General features: G+C 35.2%; 2 protein-coding genes across 4 annotated transcripts; both read left to right on the top strand.

Annotated features, from left to right (window-relative positions):
* On the top strand, positions 1-6,402 carry LOC128228155 (ras GTPase-activating-like protein IQGAP2). Of its 3 annotated transcripts, none has more exons than XM_052939309.1 (4): positions 1-110; positions 2,179-2,298; positions 2,547-2,655; positions 3,201-6,402. In XM_052939309.1, the coding sequence occupies exons 1-4, from the start codon at positions 100-102 to the stop codon at positions 3,315-3,317; spliced, it is 357 nt and encodes a 118-aa protein (XP_052795269.1). In that variant the 5' UTR covers positions 1-99; the 3' UTR covers positions 3,318-6,402. The 3 variants fall into 3 exon arrangements, 2 of the variants coding, with proteins under 2 accessions (XP_052795269.1, XP_052795270.1); XR_008259893.1 differs by having other exon boundaries at positions 15-106; positions 2,179-2,308; XM_052939310.1 differs by having other exon boundaries at positions 21-106.
* A 5,107-nt stretch (positions 6,403-11,509) lies between these two features.
* On the top strand, positions 11,510-12,358 carry LOC128226255 (G-protein coupled receptor Mth2-like). The gene has a single exon (XM_052936138.1). It carries the CDS (start codon positions 11,510-11,512, stop codon positions 12,356-12,358), a length of 849 nt encoding a protein of 282 aa, XP_052792098.1.
* The last annotated feature ends 9,957 nt before the right edge of the window (positions 12,359-22,315 follow it).

The following is a 22,315-nucleotide window of genomic DNA, read 5'->3' on the forward strand; positions in this document are numbered from 1 at the left end:
CCGGGAAATAGTATCGCCCAGACAATTGTTTACTTCCGGCCTTCATTGGTTTTAATAAAAAAAACTTTAATAAAAGAAATCCGTCAGATTCTCTAGTATATGCAATGTAGGTAAATTGTTTTCTTTCCTGTTTCTTAAGTAAGATGAGTTTTACCTTGTTGAATTATTAATTCCAGTTGCCACTGCTTGACAAAGGTGCGAGAGCTAGCTACAATAATGAACGATCAGGGATACTTTTTTATTATTTTGACATTTCTAATGTATCCCTGTCTCGAGTCTGCCATGTTAAAAAAAATCGTCAAATGACTCGTTGACGGCCATTTAGGTGGACTAGTGGTGGATCCACAGTGTCAGTGGCTTGTGAGTACTGTTAACCTGTGTTGCAAAGGGGTGGACTGTGGGTGTAGAAGGGGGAGGGTGTTAGTAACAGTAGTAAGTAACCGTCTCTGTGGCCTAGTGGTTAAAGATTCCGTCAACTGAGCTGGAGGTCGTGGGTTCGACCCCTGGCCACGTCATACGGAAAGACGTTAAAGTTGGTACAAGTAGCTCCCTTGCCTGGCGCTCTGCTTTTAAAGGGTAGTGCTTGGGAAAGTGGTGTACTCAGTACTGGTTTAACTCAGGAAAGTGGTGTATTCAGTACTGGTTTAACCCAGGAAAGTTGTACCTTGCATATCAGTACTTTACACCAAGCATTTTACACCGAGCATGTAAAAGAACCAAGGGGTCTCTTCGAAAAAGAGCTACATGTAGGGTATCGCACCAGGATTTCCTTGTATCCCACCACTGTCTCTTCCGTATGCTGTCCCTTCAGCAAAGGACCCCGTTGGAATTAAGTACTTGCACTTTCATGGGGTATCCTTGACCGCAAGGTTGAGAGAAATACATACATACATAATATTACTAATGTCTTTTTCATATTTTTGGTAACCACAATAATCAAAGGAAAAAACAACAAAAAAACATCCCAACTTCAATATCTCATTAATCAAAAAGGATATTGACAGTCTGAAATATGATTTACGTAAAAATAATACTTTCAAGCTGTAAAGTATTGCCGACAAGGGAGATCACTGCATCAGAAAACATTACTTGATTTGATAATTTTCTGGAAATCGGTAAACTTTGTCATGGTAAATTTTGAGTTTGACCCGAGGATTTTTTATCGGTAAGTAATGTGTTTTCTTTCCTTCAGTCAAATAAAGGTCTTGTAGGTTGCTACTGCTCTGAACCGCTGTTCCAAAGAATATAGTGTGGAACACTTGAACCATGTCTAATGCTGATGTCTGGGAATAAAAGATGGGGCTATTCTTTCTCACTTTGGGTTGTCGGATTCCTGGACTGGTCCCACTATTTTTTGTTGCTTGTTACATTTCATAATTGAAATTCCTTTATAATATGCACACAACTTTAATACCAGTATTTACTAATCCACAAATGATTTATCTTTAAGAAAACATTTGTCCACTTCCTTTTATAAATCTAATCCAATGCAAATAAATGTTTTCATCAAAATAACATTTTATTTTCAAAAATCTAGCCACTGTGCACTTGTCCTCTTAAATAGACGTCATAGAGTCGTTTAATGATTTTTGTACTTTGCCGATACGAAAACATAACAAATGTCAAAATGATTAAAAAGTATCCCTGAACGCTCATTATTGTGGCTTAGGTGAAGTAAACAGGTCAGGCTCAGATCCAAGAAAGTTCTTAATTTACCCATACTCTGTAAATGTACAGATGAAATGATGTGTAAATTTATATGTATATTTTTTCATATTTTCTTGTATATGCATAGGTACCCAAAACTTACAACTTGAATTATTTTAAATATACTATTTAAACTAAGGCCTTTGAACAGCAACTTCTACTCTTTTAATTCCCTTACTGAGAGTTAGTCTGACACACAAATTTATCCAAACAGAATGATTTTATTTAACAATAATACCGGTAACAGCTGTATTTTAATTTTCCTGTTAAAAAAACTCCACTTTTGAAGTCCATCTTAAGTAATATGCAAGAACCATTTTCATTGGTCACAGACAGTAATCAAAATTTGATGTGCATGAGATTGTTTTTCTTGTATGGAAAATAAAATTGTTCTGTGTGCTGAATGTGTGCCTCGGTCTACTGAGGGAGTGTTAATCTTTTGACGTTAAAACCCCTTCCTTATTTTGTTAGGTCGCACACATCAAAGATTGACAAGCATGAATGGAAAACCCACGGGACGATTAAGTACAGTGGGAAAAAGCTCAATAAGAAGGGAGTCCTACTGGAGATTGAGGGGCTGAAACCTAATCAGTACAGAAATGTCGGAATTAACAACCTCTTCTTTACATGTGTTCTGAAAAATATTTTTTTTAAATGATTAGAGTATTACAGTCCTCAATTAAGTTTTCCTAAATATATAGTGTAGTTGCTGCTAAAACTGTGCAAACTTAAATCAATAAAAAATACTGCCTTTAACCCCATTTTTTATACAGCGGAATATTGCAATTTTCTCTTTACTTCATACTTTTGTTAAAGGGTCGGAAACATTTCTATTTTAGATTCAAGAATACTCAGTTTGAGATAGCAGCCACAGCTGACCCTTGGGTATTTGAAGTTGAGACCAAGTTTATGGGTGTTGAAGTGGAAAAAGTAGAAGTCAACTTCCAGGTATAACTCACTGTTGGGTGAATTTGCATGTTACTGTAAATGAAAGCAAGAACTATAATAAGTCTTTTTTTCAGAGCTGGGACCAATATATTATTGTTAAGGATTTTTGTATAAATTAGAAAACAATTGGGGATTGGCAGTATGTCCCTATTCACCTGCTGCAAAATTCAAAAGCATACACTTACCAGTAGCAAACTCTCAATCACTAATGTAAGGAAAATATTTTTCAGTCATTAACAGTAGACTTTTGGATATACCAGCCCAAATTCTTACATTAATTCTTGGCTTGCGAAATTGAACAAGAAATTGAACAAGCCTGACAAACACATTGCGGGTTTGTGCTTACTTTGACCACAGATATATTGTTAGTGAAATTAAGCACATTGTTAAAAATTCAATTCATTGGCAGCAGCAGCCAGCGACTGATGAGGAGATGGAACAATCCACATGAAAATAATATTAGTGATGGAAACTAAAATGATAGTGAATATTAGGTATACTACCCTTCTTCTGCTATCTAATGGGCTTCCACTTTCTACCCCTAGGACCTTCTACAGCTGCAATCCAAAGGCGTTGTGTCGATGGAGATGTTCGGCAAAATGAAGATCAACGTCAACCTCTTCATCTTTCTCCTTAAGAAGAAGTTTTGCAGTGGAAAGTAATCCCTCACCATCATCAGCAGTAAAGTGCCACTTGACAAATAGTTCCTGCTCTGTCCAGCGTGGAACACTTTTAGGTGTCAATGTTTTCAAAAGTAACTGAAAAAAGGAGGTATTGTGATAGCATTGGCTTGGTATGTCATTGTGTTATTTAGCAAAAACTTAAACCCTTGGGCATTACTAAAAACTTGTACAACATATTCAATTAAACTTGGTACACATGGTGCCTGATACAATACACCCTTGTTGCAAAGCCCAATACTGTGGTTTAAAAGTTTTTGAGTTATCTTTTTTGACATGTAAAACAACAATAGACAAAGATAAGCATAAGCTATGTTGCACTCCTGTTATAGTGCTGATGCAACACCATTTCAAAAGCTCCGCTCAAAACCCCAGCTAGTTAAAAGGTAGTAATGTTACTAAGTCAGAATGAGTCCACTGCATTGAATCTTATGAACTTACGTTATTTTATTATTTTTTAAGAAGAACAGAAATTTGGTCAACCAGGAATTCTACATGGTAGTTACATAATTGATAAGTCTATTCAAGATAGAAGGCAACTTTTTAAACAGTGCACTTTATATTAAAGGTGAGTTAATATGAATAATTTCAATTTGCTTCATATTTTTCTTGGCTTTGAAGAAGTAATTTTTAGCTCGACTATTCGAAGAATAAGGAGAGCTATACTACTCACCCAAGCATCTGCATCACCCCTTGGTAAAGGTTTTGCGTGCAAGCACACATAGGTTAATATCTCAGCAACTACTTGAGGTATTGCATTGACACTTTATACAATGGTACTCAACCATCCAACATACTTAATTAACCAAGTTAGATAACTCTAGTTTGCATTTAATGCCAATAATAGGCCTTTATTATTTGACTTAGAAATTCTGGTTAAGGTTTCGCGTGCAAGCACACATAAGTTAATATCTCAGCAACTACTTGAGGTATTGCATTGAGACTTGATACAATGGTACCGGTACCCAACCATCCAACCTACTTTATTTACCAAGTAAGATAACTCTAGTTTGCGTTTAATGCCAATAATAGGCCATTATTATTTGACTTAGAAATTCTGGTTAAGGTTTTGCGTGCAAGCACACATAGGTTAATATCTCAGCAACTGCTTGAGGTATTGCATTGAGACTCGATACAATGGTAGTCAACCATCCATCCTACTTAATTAACCAAGTTAGATAACTCTAGTTTGCATTTAATGCCAATAATTGCCCTTTATTAATCGACTAAATAATCAAATTTGCATGTAACCACATTTAAGTCAATATCTCAGCAAATATATCATGTATTGCATTGAAACTTTACATATGTATTCCCAACTATATAACCTACTAAATTACTGAAGTAAGGTAGCACTTTTTGAATATAATACAAATTATGGGCCTTTATTATTTGACTTAGAAATTCTGGTTAAGGTTTTGCATGTAAGCACACATAGTTTAATATCTCAGCAACTACTGGATGTATTGCATTGAGACTTTATAAAAGTGTACTCAACCATCCAATCTACTTAAATAACCAAGTAAGATAACTCTAGTTTGCATTAAATTCAAATAATTGCCCCTTTTTTATTCGACATAGAAATTCTGGTTAAGGTTTTGCATGTAACCACTTTTAAGTCAATTCTTACACTGAAAAGCGGCGGAATAGTCGAGCGCGCTGTCTCTGTGACAGCTCTTGTTGTATATTATACTCTTTCTGTAAAAAATACAAAACTGATGCCCTCTCCTGAGTTCTTGTTACAAATGGGGCCATTATTGCCTTTTATTATATCCTTTCTGGTAGTTTATAGAGATATATCAGTGAAATAACATTTCGTTATTTCTCACTGTTTGGAAAATTTAGCCCGCTCCAAATCAAACTTCAAGGGGGATTGGGCTTGGACAATTCAATAATGTCGCATACAATTTAGTGCGATTTTCTAAAGAATAACAATTTACTTTCATTTTATATTCTTTGGCTATGCCACTCTTGAAATACAGCTTTTGGTGCAGACACTGTGAAATATATCACGATCTTACTCTGAAACAAAAATTATCTTCTATTTATTGATATATGTACATATCTACTGTTGAAATTGTTCGTTTTTATAAAAAACTTAAAATTGCATCAAATGAACTTGATGCCGTAGTTTGAAGTTGTATTGTATGCAAAAAGTTGAATGAAAATGATTTAAATACCCGGTACTTGTTTCTTAAGAGATATTTATACATGTAGTCTTGAATAATTTCACTGTTTGAAGATTAAAGCCATGGCACTGATTATCATTGTTATATTAGTTTCTTGTTGTCTACAGCTGGTTTGCTTGAAGCTTTCTTGATGCACTTTTATTGAAATGAGTGTTGATACAGTTTAACACACTAAAAAATCACTTGATTTGTTACTTAGTGCTTTGAACCTTTGTCTTTTTAAGTCATGTTCCTTCTGTGGTTAAGATCACATGAGATAAAATCATATTTAATATATAGGTTTATATTAGAAAAAAACACTTGTCAAAATGAGTTTTTGTAAGACCAATTCCAATTAATTCCATTATATTTGACATCAAATTTACAACAATGTTTTGAAATGGGCTTCTGCATTAAAGCTTTCCGAATGAGCATGGCTTTTAATTGAGCACTTGTTAGCCAGTATCAACGTCTTGTTTTGGGTTAAATGAAACAATGTTAGTATTTAATTAATAACAAAATAAAGGTGTTTAATAATCATTAGTTTAACTATTTATTTTAAGAAATGCAATTATTTACCTTGCATTATGTATATATTTAAGAGTGTGAATATAAGAAATCTTTAAATTGATAGAATTCCTCTTTTACTTTATGCATTGGCATTGTTTAAATGTTGTTTGGTCAACGCAAGGGCCAGCGTATGATGAGCTGAACGGCCTATTTGTTATTGTTACCTTTTTACAAATTTTAACCTTTTTAAAGGTGCTTTAAACTAATATATTTTTATTGTGTTATTTGTATCTAGTTATGTTCAAGTTTTGATGCAATATTTATTACACGTATGTATGATTTGTACAATTTTGTAATGAGAGATTTGTAAATAAATGCTTTATATTTCATAGTGACACTTGTTTACTTAACGAACGGATTGAAGTCAGCTGGCATCCAAGTCAACTGGTTCCGGTGTCGAATAGTGTATAGTGCAAACACTTAACCTGGTCCAACTAAAAATATACGTGAACACTTGAAACACTTCAAAGGAAGTTTGGTACACCTGTTTCCACAGACAAGCAAGATAAGAAATATTACTTAATCATGAAATTGTCGTGTTTTGTCACCCGTTCCAACTGTTCTAAGACGAGTGTTCGCTGTTTCATCCAACGTCGCTATATCGAGGCATTATATAAACAGGGTTTTACTATGTCCGGCGACATTGACGTCGGTGTCACTCTTTCGTTTCCGATCAACGTTTGAACGACTTGGTATAAAGACAAACTTGGTAGGCACATTGGGCATGGTTAGTACATTGTACATGACCCCCGATTGATTTTGGATTCATTAGGCCGAATGTCATGACCATTGTATCTTCAACAAATTTCTGAACAATCGGTCCGATGATGATGGAAACTGAAAATATATGCAAAACCAGGTGTCAAATTACTAATATCGAAGATGATAAATGAAGTGTAATAAAAATGTGTATCGTGTAGGGCACAACAATTTAAACAATGTCTCCAAAAGGAATCGAATTACATCAATTGGTCAGTTTTGCCAATTTGTATGTCTGTTGTTATGCAGTTGCGTGAAACAATCAAGTATGTGTACAGTTATCTTTGCACGGTTATCAACCAGACCTGCAATGAGCTTCCCGCGCCAGGTGTAGGGTACTAGCTTCCATATGCAGTGAGCTAGAGACATCAGCGCAAACACTGCCTCGTCACGTACTGCTCTAGTTAAGGGTATCTGTCATGTTTATATATTATGTTTTAAGAGAAAGACAATACAGATAAATGATACATGTATGGCCTTGTTTGCTGATTATTGCAACGCAACTAAAATGCGACGTTTCTTTTAGATATTGTCAATATTTGTTGTGTGTTCTGGACTAGGTAAAATAAAAGGCATGCTCTGCAGCCTTCCATGATTCAACGTTTTCTCGAGTAACAGATTGGAGGAGCCCCGTTGAACGGAGAGGTCCTTAAACGAACATTTTTTATATGTTATGTATGTCTGTTGTTCATGTCGGAAAATAGTTCATTTTGCTAAGGTTTCTCGTTTACACATTCCCGACTTTAAATAAGGATTCTTGAATCTTGTATCCTTCACACACTGATCCTGATATTATAAAGATAACATTTCTCATAAAGTCATGGGTATTGCATGCAAAACACGGTCTTCTCTTTGTTAGCGTTTTGTGCCGGAGAAGCAAAAAACAAACAAACAAGGATTTGATCAATAACACTTTAGTATGATCTTGACCGTTGATCAGCTGGCATGGGTATTGGACACGACCCACAGTCTTCTCAAAGAAAACATTTGTGCCAAGCTATTTAAAATAAAATCTTTAATGCATGTCCATGTTACAGCTCTGTTGAGCAGACACCGCACGTGTTTTAGGGGCTCAAAAATAAAGAAAATTACAATATCAGTGGATTATTTAAATATTGCTATTTATGAGTTAAAGTTTTATAAGTGATAAATCAAATAAATTAAACCATTAAAATCTGCTTATAAATCTCAGTGAAAACTCCGGCACTATAAATCCAATTATAAAAGATGCTATGTGTCTAATTAATCAAATTGTGACTTTTTACATTTATCATTATTAATATTCAAGGTATAAAAGCAGTAATTCAAAGCGAAAGGCAGCTTCATAATATCATGCAACGGAACAGGGAACTTTAAAAAATGGAATATAACATACTAGTATAATTTTAATGCTCGGCAGAATCATGTTGAAGTACACATCAATGAGTTCTTTGGTTTTGCGAGTCTGCACTCTCTTGATAACGAATATTGTCGAAAGTGGGAAGGGTGAAATGGTGCCCAACACTTCCTTGTTCACGTGGGACTACATGAAGGACCTTTACGGTGACATCGATTTCGAAAAGCTTGAACATGAACATGAGCTTATTTACCCAGGTGGCAGTTCATGCGACTTCGACAGGGTTATGACGGATGAACTTACCCAGCGCATACACGGCTATGATGTTCACAAATGCATTTGTGTAGATAAATGTCATTATTATCACAGATGTTGTGCTGCCAATCCTATAAGCTATTTACCATTGAACCGCAAAGTGATAACTCTCGTATTGAACGAGGAGGAGAGTGTTAGTTTAGGGCTAGCGGTCCTCAGCGATTGCCCAAGTGGAAGAGAGACTAAACAAAATTGTGAAAATGACAACATTTTGCCTCCTGTCACATCTGAAATAACACATTTAGTATATAAAAATATATTCTGTGCATTTTGTTACGAATCAAGAAATAACAGTTTTGCTGAATTTGAACCAGTTCTTGTCTGTAGAGATACAATCAACAGCGGTAAGTCACTGTTTCAGCGTACGAGTGATGGGGAATGCAGTGTCGCTTACAGGGTAACGGAATTGGAGCATGTAACATATTTGATAATGGATGCTTTACACACAAATAACATCACAACTGTGGACAGATGCAACGTCACTGGTCTATGGACACTTTATGATGAAGACATTGAGTGGGGGTGCAAACATCTAAACAACGAATATAAGGGGTTCAAAAATGTGTTTTGCTACATTTGCAATCCGAGTATTCAGTCAGTCACAAGTTCGTTGCAATACGGTCCAGACGCGTGTAATGACATATACACAGGGCCCGTTGCCATTGGAGTTCGAAGTAAATGCGCGGATATGGGTACCTCAAGAAGGTTATTTCCTTACAAGAATATTTTCTGCATGGCCTGTGCAAGCATGAATAATAAGTGGATTTACAAAAATTATACAGTTTTTCTGACAACGGCAGCAAATTACATCCATCCCGTCATGCCATCTTTCATAAGGTTTACTGTGGAGTTCGGTGGAATCATTTTCACGCAAGAATCTATGCAGGATACGTTGCTATCCTTTGTGAGAGTATTTCAATCTCAGTTCAACAACAACCGCTACGAACGTGAAGATCAACCGACTAGTATAAACATATCTGTTCTTGAAAAATTTATACCTGATATACTTGCAGGTGTAGTAGATGTGTGTGGAGAGAAGCAACTCTGCTACACTCATGATATCCACAAAGAAAATGTATCACTGATGAGTCATGGTCAATTATGCAAGACCTGTAAATGTAATCAAGAATGTGCTTTTGGGGAGTCTAAATTATGCTGCACGAATCTGTTAGCTCATGAAGATATATATTCATGTCAAACGAGTGGAGCTTTTTTAGTGTTCAATCCTAACCCTTTTATTGCAGAGGATCACAAAACATACCGTACTGTGAACAAATGTATGCGTGTAAAAATGAATGCTGAAAAGGGTCAAGATTGCTCCATAAATACAGGTGACATTCTTTCAAGAATACCGATACGTTTCCTGAACGAAACGTATCAAAATATGTACTGTTTGCTGTGCAATACAATATTGAGTGAAGTATCTCTTTTGTTGATACCAAGAACCATCAGTGTAAGTGTTGAAGTGGTTTGCCCTACATACATGGAAGGATTTCTAGCAGGAAGTTTGCCATCGGTTCTAAGAACAGTAAAAGCATACAACTGTTCAGTTCGCTTTATTATACCTAGTGGATCACATGCATGTTTTAGCGTACCTGGAGACCACCTCTCTTCTGTAGATTGCTTCAAGAACAAACAATGGACACTCCTTAGACAAGGCAAAAATAACAATCTTTTCTGCCGAAAAAGGGAACATGTAATGCCGATTCTCCCGTACTTGTCACTGAACAGTGATCTATACGAAGATTGTGGTATATATGGAATCTTGGGATGTTTCACGTCTAATTCAAAACTCACGAAAGCGTTACTGTGCAAAGGTATCCCTTTGATGCCAATGTGTCAACTATCAGCTCGTAACCCTAAGACGTCGGTTGGAAAAGTTAACAATTATCGAGAGCTCTTCACTCTTTCACGGGATGAACTTTCGAAGATACAAATAGCGTTGACATTGAAAACAACTTGCTTTGGATCAGAAAGGACGGTAAGTATAAAAATTTCACTTTACTTTGCCGATATTGATTTTCAAAGAAACATATATTTGAATTGTAAGCAACAAACTCAAACAATGATAGAACATTTACAATCTAACACTTGTTGACTCAGCTGGACTCTTTAATTATTGGTTAGAATTTTAAATGTGTATTCATTAAAACAAAATATATTTCAAATAACGATAAAAAAAGAAAACAAGATCACATTGACTTTAAGGACTTTTATTTCAGATGGATTGCTCTGGTGATTCTTGCTACGGGGGCCGCATTATTCAAAATGATACTTGCGTGCATCTGATAGACTCGCTACGAAATGAGTCCTACCATATAGCGTTTCATTTGAATTCATGCAAACAATCAGAGGGCACTATGAAAAATATAACTACGCCTGGTCATAACAAGCAACACACTAACAAAACATGTGATGAATTAAAATACGCAGCTGAAAATATTATATCTAACCTGGCCGAAAATTGGTGGATAGAGTGTGCAGTCTTCATGTCGAGTGATATTTGTTTCAAAAATGTGTCTGCGATGGTAAATAGTGACGAAAGAACTTGTAACGAAGATGCCAAAAACATGACAGTGTTGATTCAAATCCACATATCGTATAGCAGACATAGAACCGAGCTTGAGAACCAATTGGTTAATTTTGCTGAAGACTTAGAGTACAATTCTCTTAAATTTTCTGAATCGTTACGCATGAAGAGAGTGCATTCGGGGTGCTGTTTTCTTTCAGGTTTAGAAAGGGAAAACACAAGTACTGAACTTCAAAAATCAGTTGTTTGCCCACTTATCGAAGTTCACATTGACACTGTTGAGTGCAAGGAAACGCACATGGAAGTAAGAATTGATAAAAAATCTTCCCCTGTTTCGATACCAAAATCAAGCATTTATGTTGAAAGCGAAACTGTCATAAAAGTATGTCGAGACGATCATGAATCAATGTTAAAAATCAAAAATAGTAATCTCGAACAAATCAGCCAGCCATTAATTCGTACTGTTTATGATATTTTCAGTTTGGGCGTAAATATTATGTCTATGTTAAGTTTATTAATGGTGATTACGACACACGGTTTATTCAGATCTCTGCGGACTATTCCTGGGTGGAACAATATTCTTTTATCAGTATGTCTTTTGTTCGCGCAAATTTTGCTTCAATATTCTGCATCAGTCGACCGAAATAGCAAGTTTCATAACTGCCTCGTTATAGGCATTCTTTTACACTTCACCTGGCTCGCTACATTTTTCGCCATGAACGTTTGTTCATTTCACATGTATTATGTGTTTTCGTCCAAAGCGTTAACAACCTCACACAGCAACACTAAACGAACGCTATTCAAATATATTGCATGGGTCGTTGTAATGCCTAAAATTATTATAGCAGCGGTTATTGGTATCAACATGGCCGCTTCGAATTCCCTCGGTTATGGAAACACCGTTTGCTTTCTCGATACTATATATGATGTTGCCTTTGGTTTCATTACTCCTGCTTGTTTGATATTTGTTTCGAATTTTGCTTTCTTTTTAATTACATTTTGCAAGATTCACAGGTCCCCAACACTACAGAGCAACATGGAAGGAAGACGCGACCTCGTTATCTATCTAAAACTTTGCACCATCACCGGTCTGGCTTGGCCTTTACTTTTGGTCGACGCAATCTTTGATTTATCATGGTTTTCGTTTATTGCTGTAACTGTGAACGGGCTTCAAGGCTTCTTTATATTTTTGGCTTTTGTGTGTAACGAACGAGTACTGAATTTGTACACTGGCTCTCTCCGCCGAGATTCATCGTCACAAACAACCACGAAAGGCAATCAGATAGTGTCAAGGTCTAACACTATACGTTCAAGATCATTAAAGCTTAAAAAATATAATGACTAACACGGTAACATGGACGCCCAGAAAACAGGCTTGTTTTCTACTTCTACAAGTTTTGTGACTTATTTTATTTTGTGTCTTATTATAAACAAAACATTTTTTTTTGCATAACAAATGATGAACTCAAATATCAGCAAATTGGAAAACTTATCATTTGATATTGTGATGCTAATAATTTGATCCTTTTTACTGAATGGTTATTTTGCCTTTTCCAACTATACTTTTGTTGACAACATGTCGGAAATAAAGAATTGCTTTGTCCATTGTTTTCTACTGGTGTTTTTGTTACTGAGCAAGGATAAGGAATTAATTGTCGTGTTATTTGTTTTCTCCATCACGAAACGGCGCCTCCAACTGTAAGTGCAACGCGGAGAAATTATTTTTGAGGTTATTTTGTACTAGTTTGTTATTTGAAAATATAAGAGCATATATTGAGAAAGATAGACATATTGTTGCCTTTTGTATCGACCTACGCAGTAAACTAACCAAGGTAATGTGGAAACTCAACGAAATCAGATTTAAACGATTTACGGCTAGATAGTTAATGTATAATTTAACTGTTTAATCATGTGCAACAAAAAAGTGTGTATTTAAAAAAAAACAGCTTAAAGTTGTGTGCGTTTTTACATTTTGACTATTATATCTAATCCACGCAATTGCTAAATAAAAGCTTGTTGTGTTATGTCAAAAACGTTTGTGGGAATTCCATTACTCGTGTAGTAATTTAGATATTTTTTCTCAATCCCTAAAGTAACCATGTTTGTACATAAAACGGGATATACCCCAACCAAGCAATCCGACATGAAAGTCGCGCTGCTCGATCCCGAAAAGAACGCTGTTTGTACAGAAAACAGGATATACCCCAACCAAGCAATCCGACATAAAAGTCGCGCTGCTCGATCCCGAAAAGAACGCTGTTTATACAGAAAACGGGATATACCCCAACCAAGCAATCCGACATGAAAGTCGCGCTGCTCGATCACGAAAAGAACGCTGTTTATACAGAAAACGGGATATACCCCAACCAAGCAATCCGACATGAAAGTCACGCTGCTCGATCCCGAAAAGAACGCTGTTTATACAGAAAACGGGATATACCCCAACCAAGCAATCCGACATGAAAGTCACGCTGCTCGATCCCGAAAAGAACGCTGTTTATACAGAAAACGGGATATACCCCAACCAAGCAATCCGACATGAAAGTCACGCTGCTCGATCCCGAAAAGAACGCTGTTTATACAGAAAACGGGATATACTCCAACCAAGCAATCCGACATGAAAGTCACGCTGCTCGATCCCGAAAAGAACGCTGTTTATACAGAAAACGGGATATACCCCAACCAAGCAATCCGACATGAAAGTCAAATTAACTAAAATTAAAAAAAAAAATATGTTGACCGATTGAAAGGAAAGCGTTACCTCTAATGTGGTAACAAGGAATCAAATTAACCCCATTCTGGCGAAGTCATCTAGAAAATAAAGGGGTCATCCTACCAACGTAGGCAAAAGACAAAATAGTCCATGCTTTATAGGTCATTTGTGACAGGATAGATGGTCACTACTCTTTACCTATTGGGTGCGGCAGCACACAGCCCCACGTACAAATTCCAAATGATGCTTAACATTACTGTGAAGTTTCATCACTCTGGCTAATATCATTCTCCTTCATCAGAGTGATGATGCAATGCGTACCGTACACAAATATAGGTATATCATTATATAACTGCTGATGAATGAGAATGGCCTTTTGGAAATATGCTCTATAGGGCGTTTCATACTTCATGGCATTGGCAATAACGCTGCACATACTTGGTGTGCAGCCACATACGAGCTTCACATGCAGCCAAACATTCAATGTGCTAAAAAATGTCAGTGAAGTCACTGTCGCTTTGATGATTCAAATGGGCCAAGTGGCTTGCCTCTTGACACGAGTCTGGATGAGCCAGGCCCAAGGAACAGTAACTAAATAAAGTTTTGGTAGAATAGGTGGCTTCTTGCGACTTAGCATGGCTTTAATAGTATTTCTCGTAGTGATTTTTACTGATATTGAACATGAAGCATGTGTTTTAATGAAGACGCTTATTTTGACTACGTTTCTTGAAGAATGGGCACAATGAAAAGTGGCCTGGAAAGTGTCAACAATGTTTTTCTATCATTTGACCTAGTGACCTTCTTTGACACCATACTTGAGCTTGACCTAGATTTGAAAGAACATGCGGGTACTAGTGTCCACAAGCTAAATGCTGACGACATAAAATGGATAAATAAACAACGATTTTGTAAAGCTACAATCATTATACATTGAAGTCGTGAATGCAGACAAAGATGATTCTCTCCAATAATGGAAAAGCAACTCAGACATTATTTTAATTAATAACTACTGTCATTAACTTAAAATCTGTCATAGGTAAATGACAGGAAAGTTCGTTAATTTGTGAAAATCTCTCCAATAATGGAAAAGCAACTCAGACATCATTTTAATTAATAACTACTGTCATTAACTTAAAATCTGTCATAGGTAAATGACAGGAAAGTTCGTTAATTTGTGAAAATCTCTCCAATAATGGAAAAGCAACTCAGACATCATTTTAATTAATAACTACTGTCATTAACTTAAAATCTGTCATAGGTAAATGACAGGAAAGTTCGTTAATTTGTGAAAATGATGTAATCTCATTTCAATTTGAAATTAAATAGTTCTGATTTATTTCATTAGTTTTTAATGGAACTACCCATCTGTTCGCTTGCGCACTTTTACAAATTATATAAGTTTACATTTTATTATTTTTACAGTTATTTTAAGTCACTCTCGTCGGCACTTTTTGCGCGAAAAGTGTGTTCTTGTTTTGCTTGAGAACTCAGAGTGCCAGCCAAAACCGATTTGTCCGACATGATGAACACTAACAAAACTCTTATGCGCCCAGGCCAGGATTCGAACCCGGGACTGCACTAACCACTGCGCTGGGGCGATCGAGTTTTTATTATTATTAAGAATACCACTTCGGATTTATCTAAGCTCAAAACTTTCAATACTGATTATAATAACAATAAATAAATATCAATGAATGGCTCAGGAATATACTACATGTGAGTCAACACAAAGTATTCGATTACTGACAGTTCAAATACCAAAATCACTAGAACATCTAAAATGCAATTAAATGGTTTCCTTGCTAAAATACTCTTTAAGATAACCTATAGATAAAGGAGGACGCCAACAACATATGGTTCATGTAAACCAATATGGCTAAATGCCGTACCAAATTACCAACTTAGTTAAACATATCTCATTGTGTGTCCTTTGCGGTTGGCATCTTACATTTATTTTGTTATTTTACCAGTACATAATTATGAAAGTCAATTAAAACAATTACAATTTTCTAAGAGTTATTTTGGACATGTATAATTATGAGCCTATTATGGTTAGCATAGTGCTTGAAACTTCCTTCTTGACATTAATTTTGGAAGTTTTTCTCAGAAACATTAAAGTCCATAGGGCGCAACAGCCGTGGCCCCAAACTGTAGAGAATTTGCGGCTCCGCACTTATACATTTATTGTATGCATTACTGTATATGCATATAAGCAGCATTTCATAATAATAAACCTGTAAGTGTGACCTGAAGTATGTAGTAGGAACACATGTGCCAACTCATTTTAAAATCCCTACCTCAATGACAAAGTTACTACCCTGACACGGAAAATGGGACGGAAGGACGTGATTTTAATATGCCCACCAGAGCATGAAAAGAGAGGTTGAGAAAGAAGGACATATAATTACCCATTGTTAAGTTATATAAAGATAAACAAGGCCGTCGTGAAGCAAGCAATATACATGACAACAAGTTATTTTGGCATAGTGACTCATTTCTTAACACGACATGACCCATATTCGAACTGGACCAAAAACTCACAAAAAAATATGACGATGACATAATTAAAGATGAAAGAAAAACGTTGGGCCTCTAATATGGCAACAAAGTGTTATGAACATTTGACATAATCCACCTTTTAACAGGATTTAACCCATATATTAAATTGGTGTAAATTTCATAAAGACCCGCTTTATTTGATAGCTATTTACATCTTTACCCAACATTAAGTATAATCCAACCTGGCTTTAAAAGAATTAATGTATACGCTTACTTTGACTAAGTTTCGTGATTATTTGACACATAATGTAGCCTCTACAATGTCCATACAGATTGCCTGTTATTTGACCAAGTTTCAAGTTTTCAAGTTTTCCTATTCTTATGTATGGTTGTGAGGTTTGGGGTATATATGACATGAAAGAGGTGGATAAACTCCACCTTAAATATTGTAAACATATTCTTGGAGTTCGCTCTCAAACTTCTAATGCTGCTTTTCTTTGAGAGCTAGGACGATTTCCTTTAACATTGTTATGTAAAATCAGAGCACTTAAATTTTGGTGCAAAATCAAATCTTCCCCAACCTCGCTTATAAATAATATATATTGTGAACAAGTTAATGATGCTAGTTTTGTTTACTGCAATGCTAAGGATAATTGGTCTAAATCTGTAAAGAATGTGTTAGACACCCTCGGTTTTAGTTATGTTTTGTCTTCTGACCATATAAACAATTCTTGTTTTATATCATTAAGACAACGCCTCCACGATCAATATGTACAGCAGTGGACTGATACCATTCATTCACAACCAAAGTTAAATTATTATAAACAATTCAAGGTAAATTTTGATTTTGAAAAGTATCTCAATTTAAATATTTATGATAAATATAGAATTGCATTATCGAGATTCCGACTATGTTCTCACTCTCTTGAAATAGAAGTTGGAAGGTTTAATAATGTTGCACGTCTAGAACGAAAATGTAAACTATGCAATACTAATATGGTTGAGTCTGAATTTCATTTTTTGCTTGCTTGTCCTTTTTATTATGATTTACGTCAACAATTCAATATTTCCAATTCATGGAATACCTTGAATAAATTTAGGGTTTTAATGTCTTCAAAAAACACAAACAATATAAGAATTGTATATAAATAGATTTACAATGCTTTTCAACGACGTTCTGCCAGCATTGATGCAGTTGCTTCTTAGTTACAATAAAGTAAATTATGATTGTGTTCTTTATATTATGTACGTGTGTGTGTGTTGTTTTTTTTTAGTTTATTTTGTATTTGTCACCTTTTTAAATTGTGTACATCTCATCCTATGTGTATGTTCATGGCCAAAGGCTTATGTATTGCCGATATTGCCAATAAACTTGTTATTTGACCTAGTGACCTACCTTTTGACCATACCTGAGCTTGGCCTTGCTTTGAAATAACACACACCAAGTTCCATGTTGATTGGTTTGAACATGTGGGTGCTAGTGTTCACCAATTAATACTGTTTAAAAAGGAACAAAATGTGTTTGTGCATTAAGTGGTTGTTGCTTTTGCTCCGCCAAAGTACACAACCTGACAATTTTGAATAAAGTGCGACATCTGAAGCCAGTCAATCGACTTCACACATCAAAGAAAGCCGACTCCCACCGTCAACCAATGAGAGTATTATTTTACGTATCAATGAAGAATTTACTACGTAGCCTCTATAAATTAATTCTTTAAAGTGCCAAAAACTTAGTCCGAAATCGCATCTGGCGCTGTACAATATGACTGTCTCTTTGTTGCAGAAAGGTTATGATAGTGCTTTTATAAGCTGATTGACGAGTTTGCTTTGCCGGGTATATTTCTTTAATAATTGAATAACGCTGTAATATTAATTACCTATTATTGTCAAGAACATCAAATTATAACTAAATGACAGAAAAATCCGTTAATGTGTCAAATTAGAGACGGCTCATATTAATTTATAAGAATAATTTTTGTTTGTTTTTTCTTTCCAGGAGAATGAAATTAGAATGATCATTTGAAATATAATCATAGCTTTAGCATGTGTAATAGCAGTCGTTATAAAAACAAGAGCTGTCACAGAGACAGCGCGCTCGACAATTCGCCGCTTTTCGGTGTATGGATGGAATGTTTTGGCGAAACATGCATGGATCACTGTTAGATTAGATTTCAATTCAATACATGATGTGCTGAGATATTTACATAAATTGACTTTGAAAATATTTGAGGTGGTACGCAAACTTTAACATAAGTGGTTACGCCGACTCTGACGCTCAGGTGACTAGGATAGCTCTCCTTATTCTTCAAATAGTCGAGCTTATAAAGAATTCCACTTCATCTTTTGCTAATCTACACTCATCTTATAACAAGATCCATCACTGGATGTGGTAAGGGCTCTGAATATAGCTGAATTAACAGAGGTAGCAATACGCAAGTTAAAAGTGTGATGGCCATCATGGGTCGGAGCTATACAGGTTAATTTGTAAACAGATGTTGTTCATAGGTCATAGGTAAGTTTTCCACTGAAAAGATTTTTTTGTTGTTGAATTATATGCACATTTCTTATATACAATAAACTGATCATGTGTGAATATTGATTAAAAGGAGATAATTCGACGGCAACATACATGTATGTTAAAATAATTATTAAAAAAAAAACTTGTGCTATGCACATATCCACAATTGACACCCGTTTGAAGCAAAAGAAAAATCAATACTTTCCTAAAAAAGGTGACTCAAAACAAATCACTATCCAGGGAGGTAACTTAAGGATCACAGGGTTTAGGCTCCATATGGGTACAAATACATATTTTCATTATATTTTGTGAGTATTTTGTAGCAAGTATACTTGTTTATCAATGGAGACAATTTGTAACAACACAATCAAGTTATGCTGTGTTTGAGTGATCATTGCCATTTCACTTCTTGCATTATTTATGTTATCATTGTTATTTTATCATATCAAGGGACGATTTGCTAAACACAAGAACAACACTGTCATTTATTGATGTTTCAAGTTTCATTCACTTCTATCTAACACTTTTCAAGTAATAATGAAAAGTAAATTCTTATGATTCAACATTTTGTGTAAAGGGAGACAATTTGGGAACAATATGCAACATGCATATGCATTACTGACATTATATATGTTATATGATATGTTATATCCGATAACTCATTGTTCACTTATTTCATTACAAACATGTTTTAACATATTGTTGTTTTCAAATCATGGGATGTAATTTGGTAACAATTGCTCAAAGGGTTGTGGTTCCTGTACATCACACAAGTTCATATTGATATATCTGTTAATCCTTCAAATAATATCCAATTTCTACTACAACTCAACGTATGTCAACCCTAACTAAACTTATTAAGTTTTTCTCAGAAACATTAAAGTCCATAGGGCGCAACAGCCGTGGCCCCAAACTGTTGAAAATTTGCGGCTTCGCACTTATACATTTATTGTATGCATTACTGTATATGCATATAAACAGCATTCCATAATAATAAACCTGTAAGTGTGACCTGAAATATGTAGTAGGAACACATGTGCAAACTCATTTTAAAATCCCTACCTCAAAGACAAAGTTACTACCCTGACACGGAAAATGGGACAGAAGGACGTGATTTTAATATGCCCACCAGAGCATGAAAAGAGAGGTTGAGAAAGAAGGACATATAATTACCTATTGTTAAGTTATATAAAGATAAACAAGGCCGTCGTGGAGCAAACAATATACATGACAACAAGTTGTTTTGGCATAGTGACTCATTTCTTAACACATGACCCATATTCGAACTAGACAAATTTCTAACTAAACTTACAAAAGGGTTATTTTTTTAGTTTTTAGTACCAATGACATTGACCATGACCCTAGGGGCCCAAAACGCAATCCCATAAAAGTTCTCCATAAACTCTTTCTATATACCAAGTTTGGTCACAATATGTCAACCCTAATCAAAGCTATTCAGTACCAACAATTTTTTTCTATTTTTAGTGACAGTGACCTTGTCCGTAGCAGCCCCATACACAATTCTAAGAAAGCTTTCCATAAACTCTTTCTATATACCAAGTTTGATCACAATATGTTGACCCTCAATTCAGTTATTCTGTACTTACCATTTTTCTAGTTTAAGTAACAGTGACCTTGACCATGACTCTTGGTAAACAGTGACCTTGACCTTGATCCTAAGGGCCCCAAATGCAATCCCATGAAAAATCTTTATAAACTCTTCCTATATACCAAGTTTGGTCCCTATATGTCAAACCTAATTCAAATTATTTGATTCCATATGTGAGTTTTAAGCTGCCCTCCAGCAGGCCTGCCCGAACAATGATGTGATCATTCTAATAACCAGGTTTCAAATTAGTAAAAAATATAAAAATATGCCTGTCAAAAGCAATAAAATCAATTAAGGGCCATATTCTGTATTTAAGTTGAATACGGAGTTATGTAACCTTACTGTGTGATGGCTGCTGTTTAAAGTATCAAGGCCATTGAATGAACAGTGTTTGAGATATAAGTTAGAACCCAAAGTATTCAAATAAATAAAGGGTATAGAAGAAATTGGTGAAAATCCCAACTTGCCCTAAAACTTTAACCGGAGTTTGCAAAAATCAATCAAATTAAGGTCAAACGAATTAGTTTTAGGATCTAGTGAACATCCATCAGGAATGTGTGAATCATCTAAAATATCTTCATATGGTTCTAATATGTTAAAAAGTAGGTTAAAATCAGGGTTCCTGTTAAGGAACCTCTTTGAGCATTTAAGTCTCCTGCAATTATGAAGTTTTTTCCAATGTCAATGTAATACTCATAAGGAGTATGTTCTAACATATCTATGCCTTTGTTAAATATGCCTTGGTAATAATTTGACTGTTTTGGTGGTATTAAAGTAAGTTCAACATTTTATCATGTCAGTATTGCTATTAATGACTGTTTTATCTATCTTTATAAATATATCAAAATCGCAAGTATCAAATATCCTTGTTACATATTATTATGAAACCCTCTGATGAATAAATACCACAATAGCTGACATTGCTCTACTTAACACAGATCTTCTATATAATAGCTTTACAAAAAGGACAATCAAAATTTGTATACAGTTTTAGTAAGTTCCAGGTCTCTAAGAATACAAAGATATCTAAGCTATCTAAATAATTAAATAAATCTAAAAAATAAATAAATCTTGTTCAAAAACAGTGTTGGATAAACCATCTATATTCCATACAACTATATCCAAGTCTCTATTATACGGGCCTTGACCTTCATCCTATTTAGTCATATCTAAATTATCAGGCACAGGTTGATAGTCTCTGGTGGCTTTAGTGTCCAGGTCTGTTTCATGATTATGTGTGTCATGCTCATTGGCTTCGAAGTTTGCTGTCACATTCAGTGGTCCGCGTGCTGTGCTGTCTGTCTTCATTATGCATTCATTCTGATTAGCCTGATACATGCTTCTTCGAAGAATTTTAGTTCATCCTTGTGGTAATAAGCCTTTTTGCCTTGGCTGTGAAGACAGCTCAGTTTTAGTCGCTGCTTTGTCATTAGATCATTACCAATATATGTTGCCAGGCCATAGGTTACTTCCACCCCTGAAAACCCTTAGCTCGTCATCATCCTGTCCTAGTGTAAAAATTGTCATCATCTCAATATGGTGAACATTTGTGGCGAGTAATTTCAAAATCCTTTGAGGGTTTCAAGAGATATGGACCTGATATTATTTGTGACATACAAAGACAGAAAGATGGACAAACAACTGGAGCAAAACAATCAGACTCCCTATTTATGGGGGAGACATAATAATGATACATATTGTAACTCTCATGACCAGCCCAATTGGCAGACTCTTAATAATTAATTTGCAAATATTTACGTTTATTTTTATGAAATTAATTTGAAACATAGCATAAAGTAAGCTTAGAAAGGGGTATAAACCTGACATTGTCAGCAAAATGATGTTTATTGATGAGCGTTTGTTTATTCATAGCAAGACCTTCTCCTTTGACCAAAAATGTGATCCACCAGACACCAGTGCATCTTACACTTGTATGCAAATAAACATCATTTCTCAGCATAAA

The sequence above is a fragment of the Mya arenaria genome, chromosome 3, assembly GCF_026914265.1.
Source record: "Mya arenaria isolate MELC-2E11 chromosome 3, ASM2691426v1".
Taxonomy (NCBI): Eukaryota; Metazoa; Mollusca; class Bivalvia; order Myida; family Myidae; genus Mya; species Mya arenaria.